This window comes from Vitis vinifera, chromosome 3 (genome assembly GCF_030704535.1).
Source record: "Vitis vinifera cultivar Pinot Noir 40024 chromosome 3, ASM3070453v1".
NCBI classification, from domain to species: Eukaryota; Viridiplantae; Streptophyta; class Magnoliopsida; order Vitales; family Vitaceae; genus Vitis; species Vitis vinifera.
Window position 1 is genome coordinate 19,978,020 of NC_081807.1, and position 7,992 is coordinate 19,986,011.

The window sequence follows — 7,992 nt, forward strand, 5'->3', positions numbered from 1 at the left end:
TTGGATTCACAATGTATATTATATAGTCTAACACCCCTCTCTGATGAATCAAATTAGAATATGAAAGACACTAAAGATGTTAGTTTAACATGTATCACATTTGACAAGAGTTCATACACTCAAAAATAACAATTTTATTTATCAAATTCATTAAGCTCATGCACAATATTTGTTGTGGGCCCAAATCTTACAAGTTTAACCTTTTAAGAAAATTGTTGTTGTTGTTCAACACACACAGTATACAAAAGCTATAAAAACCTGAAGAAAAAAAAATATCTTAACTAAAAAAGTTTAAAAAGTTAAAAAATTCCAAATCAAATCAAGGAGAAGTGCCTAATCACAACAGATGAATCTCAAGCTTAACAATACAAGAGCATTTACAGAGGTATTATTGCAGCAACTCTTTTCACATCTTTAAGTACAAAGGAAATGTTCAAATTTTAATGATTTTCCCCCCAACAGATCCATCTCCTATCTCATCAGTCATCACATGCCAAAGAAGCATTAGTGTCTATAACAGTATAGGGCTATAAGCAACTTCCCAGTTCAAGAATTAGGCAATACAACAAAGGGAAGGTAAGGATATTCTTCTGCTCTGGGAAAAAGAGCAGTCGAGGATCCTGAAACCATGACCAAGATCAACCCAGATTGCTTTCTGATTGCTGTTGCTGTCTTTAGGGGGGCCAACTGCTGTTGTTCAGGTTATTGGGAGGTGCAGTTTATCTTCATGCATGTCTTGAAGCATCTCCATGCAACTGTGTGGATCTCAGGCTGTGCTCATCCTGCGGGTGGGAAGAAGTGAGAATTATAGACTCACAGTGACATTGATGAATGGAAATTGCTGTATCTCACAAACTGACCTGCATGCTGTAACCAAAGCTAGTTGGTGGTCGAAAATCCAGATGCCCCTACATAAAAGGCAAGCAACATTTGGGAAATTTTGTCTTCTGGGTTATGCTTATCAGAAGCGAATTTACATTGTCATTGTAAAATACTATACCAGGCCATGCATGCTTGGTTGAGTCCCAAAGAACCCGTCATGATTGGGTGCTACTGCATTTAGTTGTCCCTAAAGGCATACAAACCCAGGCTAATAATTACAAAATTCATTCAATTCTTCTAAATTCAACTTCAGCAGCAATCTCAATTTAAAGCAATAACAAAAAATCATTCAACTCTTTCCATCATACTTCAACACGACTTACCAGCCCCTGCATGCCCTGCTGATTAACATAGTAACCATCATGAGGAGGCTCCATTAAGTTCAATTGCACCTGCAATCAACATCAACCAAGAAAGGTCACCCATTTGAATTACATAAATCTTTTTACAACATGTGAATAAATTTTAGCTAGCACAGAGTGGCTCAGGTTTATAATCTGCGATACCAGTCCTTGCACATTCTGTTGGGATCCATAAAAGCCATTAAGAGTTATTCCATCTGAGCTTAGATTTCCCTACATGGGTGAAATTCAAAATTAATAGGAATGACAACATAAAAAATACATTGTGCATTGGAGTATATATCAATTGTTTATTTAAAAAAAAAATATATATATACATCCAAAAGCTGAAGTGTCAAACTTTTCTCTAACAGGGGCAGTCATGTCTTTAAAGAAATTTTATTTTTGTTACTTTAATCTGGTTGTAATGGATCTTCCTTTCACTCGTTAGTTGAAATGTCAGATCTTCCACTCACTGGACATCTACCTAATCCACACCTTTATAAGAGAAGGCTTTTCATGTCAACTGACTTGAGCTCTAACAATTCCTTTATGCCTTTATCACATATACAGGATACCACCTAACCAAAGGAAACAAATTCAACCTGAACTACATAAGAGCTCAAAGCTAGTTGAATCCTTACTTTTTGTTATCCTGCTCCTGAGCCATAGCCACTAGGATCACAAGTTTAAATGCCCTTTTTAAGTGGTTGGGATGCTTTATGAAAGGAGGGGCAAAATTGCCAAATATGTTAACTAAAGGTGGGTTTGGGTCTTCCTAATTCTTCCATACGATTCTCTCTCTTTGGCAACAAATATAAATATATCATCGCTCCCTACAGGATTCATAACCAATAAAAAGAGGGAGCTCTGGCACAAAGTAGTAATCTCAATCTAGTTGTGATCCAATGCAGTTTACATCAGACCGTAGTGATTAGACCAGAGGTAGGATTTTAAAGGACAAACCATTTGCTGCAAGCTATCTTGTGCCTCAGGAATTATAACACCAGGCTCTGATTGTCCCTGAAACATAAAGAACCCTTTCTTAATGATTTTCTTTTAGAAGAGACAGCAACTGCAACATAATGACAATATATGCACCAACCATCAGTTCCAGAACTCACCTTCCTTTTCCTGCTTGCCATCTTCTTCTTACTTGTTTTGGTTCCAAGGCTTCCCTGATTCTCTTCTTCCATGTCACGAGGACCATGAGCATTGCTGATAAATTCTACAGCACTTTTATTTGAATTATTCACATTCACACAATTTTTCAGGGCTTCTACCAGCGTTCGGAATGCAATACTGTAGCTCTCTTGAGACAAAGATCCTTCTTCACCCAACTCAATGGCTCGTTTACATAAATCATTGTAACGTTGCACCCTAGTTTGTATGCGTTCCGTTCCTTCAACTGTTGATGGCTGGTTCTTTGCATCTTTTGTCCACCTCTTTAGAATATACTGAGTTGGGATACTAGAAAGGCCACAAATTTGGAGAACAATCATTGCATGTCTACAAAGAAAGCCTTTGTATTCAAAAGAACGACATAAACAAGAAACCTCTGCCTTCACTTCTTTCCATGACACCATAAAAGTTTCGTTCTTTTCACAGTCCACAACTCTAAATGTCATATTCGCTCCATCTTCAATTTCTCTGCTGGGATGGCACCCAACTACACCCAAAACCTCAACTTGGAATTTCTTGAATATTGCATGTGTGTAAACAGTTGACATCTGTTTTTCCCAGGGTGAAGGAGATTTCAATGCAGGCTGTTTGTGCCATGTATCGAAATCTGCTATTGCTTCCTCTTCATACCTATTTTGTAGAATTAATCCATACTGCTTCACAAACTCTTTCAGGGTAATTTTCTTATGAATGTATTTGTCGAAGAAAGAGTTTATACTTTCAGAGCGCTGAGCTGTAGACATGCCTGCCAAAAAAGTATCCCCCATAAAAGTTGGTACCCACTTTTTACGATCTTCATATAAAAACTGAAACCATCCATCCTCTTGAAGTTCAAACCTACTGACCATTTTCCACCATCTCATATCAAACTGTTCATCTGTCCATGACTTAAAAATGCACTTGTTGAATTTTGCCATAAAATTTTCATGTCGTTTGATTACAGGAGTGAGAACTTCAGGGATTTTTTCCAATACATGCCAAAGAGCAAAGCAATGACGTGCATTTGGAAAGACTTCTTCAGTAGCTGCCTTCAAAGTTCTGTCTTGATCAGTTATTATCACTTTAGGAGCCTGCCCACCCATTGCTCTAAGCCAAGTTTTCATTAACCAAACGAATGTTGGTTTGGTCTCATCCGCAATCAACGCACATCCAAGCAACATGGATTGGAAGTGATGGTTTGCCCCAATAAAAAGCGCAAATGGCATTTTATCGTTGCTTTTTACATAAGTAGTATCAAATGATACAACATCACTGAAATGGATGTAGTCATTCCTACTTTTGGCATCAACCCAAAACAAATTTCTTAGGCGCTGCTCTTCATTCAGGTCTAATGCATAGAAGAAGTTAGGATTATCCTTCTGGATGTGCTTAAAATACTCAAGTATGACTTGGGCATCCCCCTCATCTAGAGCCAGGTACCGCCCTTTATCAAACTGAGAAGGTATTTCATTCCTAAGAAACCCAACATCTCGATACCCACCACATTGTCTAGACATTTCAACATACATCTTTCTTGTCCGTTCACTTACAGCTTGTAAAATGTCAATATTATTCTTTTCAGCTAACTTTACATTCCTATGAATTCGAAAATGATATGCTAGAGCTGGTAAAAGCTCATGATTATGCTCCTTTATAAACTCATGAATTACCCATTTCCCATCTAGCCTTCTCTTCACATGCATGCTGGCTTTGCAGTCTGTCTTCTTTACACTTGGCCGTCGGCTACTACTACCACTATCTGATTCTGGAGTGACCCCATATCTAGAACATGCAAATTTGGCATCAATAAATTCTTTTGATTTCTTTGAGCGCCGACTGTTTTTTATCGAGGTGGTGAATCCCATAGACTTGGCATACTCTTGATAAAATGAATATGCTGCCTCGTGTGATTCAAATTCAATGCCATTACGTGGCTCAAAATCAGTGTCCCCTTCAGCCCGTATAACATCCATTTTAGGGGAATTAAGAATCTTTCCATCCCTATCATGCCCTCCATCTACAGCATCAACCATATTTCTGCCCACTCCAATACTATTCACATTTTCCTGACAATCCACAGCATTACTAACCGCATTTTGATTCCTCGCATTTATTATCATGTTCAACAGAAGATAGTTCAAGATCTATTCCCATGAAAAACTGTTTACAGTGAATCATTTATAAAAAGACCTGGAAAATAAAAAGAAAGCTTATAAGGCACACAAGTCCAAGATAGAGAGCAAACTGAAGCTAACTTTCTGATGGCAGGATAAATTTAAACATAAACTATGTTTAACGTACAAATCAATTCTTAGCATTGTTGGAGACCAGACAAGCTCAAGAAACCTAATTATCACAAAAAAATTTCCTATCCCATATTCCAATGATTCTCCTTGTACCATCTTTCTTTGTGCCTTCTTATGGTAGATAATTATCAGAAAATCGAAGGTGATTGACAGGTTAAATGCTGTGGTCAAAGGAAAATATTCATTGTTCAAAATGTATATCAAAATAACTTATTATAGGCATCAAATTTCCATACAGCAACAGATATTTCATGTAGCAGGAGCAATCACAATAGGATTCCCAAATTCCCTACATGCACATAGGGCACTTTGGGAACTCATTGTTAAATGCAGCTATTGCACAGATATCTGACTGCTTAACAAACAACAAGAAAAACGAACCACTTATAGTAGAGAGTAAGAAACACGTTTAACAGTCCAGTCTCCATTCTTGTCAAAGATTTCTAGTGGGAAACATAGGATAGGAAAAGCCCTTTACATCGTCAGACCAGCTATGAAAAGCCTAGTTTAGCAACTAGAGAGACCCTGAACCATCCATTTGAAACCTAGTTTAGCAACTAGGTGACCTCCTAGTTATAGTTAGGACAGCAACCTGGACCAGTTGAACCCAACCCAACCTAAAATTCATCTGTTGCAAGCTAACCTAAGTTCAGTTTGGGCTCTAGGAAGTCTCGGCAAAGACCAACTTAACACATAAAAACATTATCATTTTATAGATTTCTTATGGTATGTGATTATGTTTCTAAATTAAAACACTTGTTTTTTGTTAAAGAATGCCAAAATTATGAGAAATGACACATTATTTGAAAGTCTTAGGTGCTTCATTAGAAACGGAGAGCCCCTCTATTTTGGATTTTTCAGATGCTCTTCCTTGTGGATGGTTGTTTTTTGTAGGCTATCCTTGTAAATGTTTTTTGGTGCTTGCATTGTGATGTTTTGTGTATACTGCCTACATACATAGGGTGCTCCCCCTTAATACATGCTCTTGTTGTCTATTAAAAAGAAAATACTTGAAATCCTTAAGAATCAACGGTGTAGATTGACTTCACTTTTGTCACATTCTGTACTTGAATAAAAACAAAATAATGAAGTAACACAGTAAAATATGAAGCAGAAAATGTACAAGCACTTCTAACAATTATACAAAAAATGGTACAAAACCTTGACTTATCTTGATGCCAATCATTTCTATTACATAAAATTGCAATTATTTTTATTCCATACCTGTTGCAAGTTTTGATGTTGTCCTTGCAACATACTTTTTAATGTCTATGTATAGATGCATTATTTTGTAAAACTTGGTTTTCCTAATTCATTGGCAATGTAATCAAGACAATAGAGAATGCAAATTATATAAATTTAAAAAGAATTAAATTCTCTCCTAACCCAATCAGCTTGACCTCATCAATCTTAGGATTGAAAACCGCAGACCTAATGTAAGTTTGGTTTGGGTTGAGGTTAGCCTCCAACCATACTGAGTTATAAACCCTTTTACTCTCCTAAGCAGCCACTTAGTATTACTTTCCTCTAATTACTAACATTCCTAATAATGGCACTTTCCTATGCACCATTAATTGAAACCAGTGTTTCACAAGATAACATACTTTGCAAAAAAAATTGAGATCTTATTCTAAAATAATTAGTATACATAAGTTGCATTTGATTGATTTAGAAAGATAAAAAAGTGTTAAATCCCCTGACTTTTTAGATGATAGTTTTCTCATTGCTTCCAGGCAGAATTGCAGGCTTGACAGAGTTGCATGGTTCTATAAATTCTATGAATTTCCACAAATCAAATGAAGTAGCACCTTTTCTATAGTGTTGACAGTCAACCAAATTCAAACCTCTAATCCTCAAATTGGATTTAATCATCCAGAATTAACTAGTCTTTCACATTGGTCAAAATTTATCTGAAATCAGACTTTAAAGCATTTAAATTTTTGGCCTTCTCTGAAAATGAATAAAAATGTCTTTGAGTTTCCCAAAAAATCAAAGTACATGATGTCTATCATGTTACCCTCATATTTATAGATAAATTGACATTCCCAACCATTACAGAAATTGCCTGCAGAACACTCCAGTCAGCACCATTGCTATAGTTAGCCTGAAACATTATGCCATTGCAACAAGCCAGTTGAGCAGAGGAAATGAGAACTATTTTTATATTCAAAAACAGAAAAAAATGAAACCTTAGAAAATGTATTTGGTGGTAGATTTTTAAAAACTGTTTTCACAAACATTTCTGAGAGTGGGTCATTCTTAGAGAATGCTATAATATAGTTTTTCATGATTTTATCAAGCATGAACAATTGAAAAAAAAAAACCAAAAACAGGCATGGGCACTTATCTCTATTTCAAAAATAAAAATGTTTCTGGAAAAACATTTCATATCTGCTAGCAAATGTGCCTTTTATTTGGTTCAACAGATTGGCTCCCTCATGATAAAGCCCTTAAAACTGTAGGTAAAAGACTCAAAACATACTGCAGTTCCACCACCTCATAGAACTTTTTGTTATATCTGAGTTGTGCAAACTAAGACTGAAATTTGAGCATTTCAATGCTTTTCTAAGCACAAAAGAAGGAATGAAAAGGAAGAAAACATATATATATATATATATATATATATATATATATATAGAGAGAGAGAGAGAGAGAGAGAGAGAGAGTACTCACACCTCTAAACTTATAGGTATAATATGCATCAAAGTATATGCCATCTTATCATATGTATATTTTCACCTAAAGAAATCACACAACTACTATACTTTTCCCACAAAATTATGCAATTACTTGGGTTTTTCTTGGTCCAACAACTGTATTCCCACATGTTCAGCCTCTTGAAACCATACATTTTGCAAAATCTGAAAAATGGGTTCTGCAAACAAAGACTAAACTGTGAATATTCCACCAAAAAAACAAAGCCTCAGACTTTGCAACTTGTAGGTGCAATTCACAGTGTATAGTGCTACTTATTATATATCTACATAGACCTAAAAATTCTGCAAGAAGTGTATTTTTCTTTCTTCAACAACTGTGTTCCCACATGACCAATCCCTTGAAACCAAACATTTTGTGAAATCTGAGAGATGGGTTTTTTTCAAACAGATACTGAAATATGACCATCCCTTAAAAAACTCACAGTTTGGAACTTGAAGACACAATGTGCATCACAGCGTACACCATATGATTTCATGTGTATGTGAACCTAAACCCACAATTGGAAATAACCCATCAAAATGAGCTCTACAAACCCAATTCTCCAGCCCGGTAAAGCCTTATTCACACATAAATTTACATACAAT

The 7,992-nt window shown here is 35.9% G+C and overlaps 1 protein-coding gene across 1 annotated transcript; it reads right to left on the bottom strand.

Annotated features, from left to right (window-relative positions):
- Positions 1-334: 334 nt before the first annotated feature.
- LOC100251986 (protein FAR-RED IMPAIRED RESPONSE 1) lies at positions 335-4,574 on the bottom strand. The gene is given in 8 exon segments (XM_003631686.4): positions 335-782; positions 861-908; positions 1,001-1,069; positions 1,206-1,274; positions 1,389-1,457; positions 2,190-2,246; positions 2,348-4,483; positions 4,485-4,574. Coding segments are annotated over 8 exon segments (2,583 nt in total). The 5' UTR covers positions 4,563-4,574; the 3' UTR covers positions 335-725.
- Between the last annotated feature and the right edge of the window lie 3,418 nt (positions 4,575-7,992).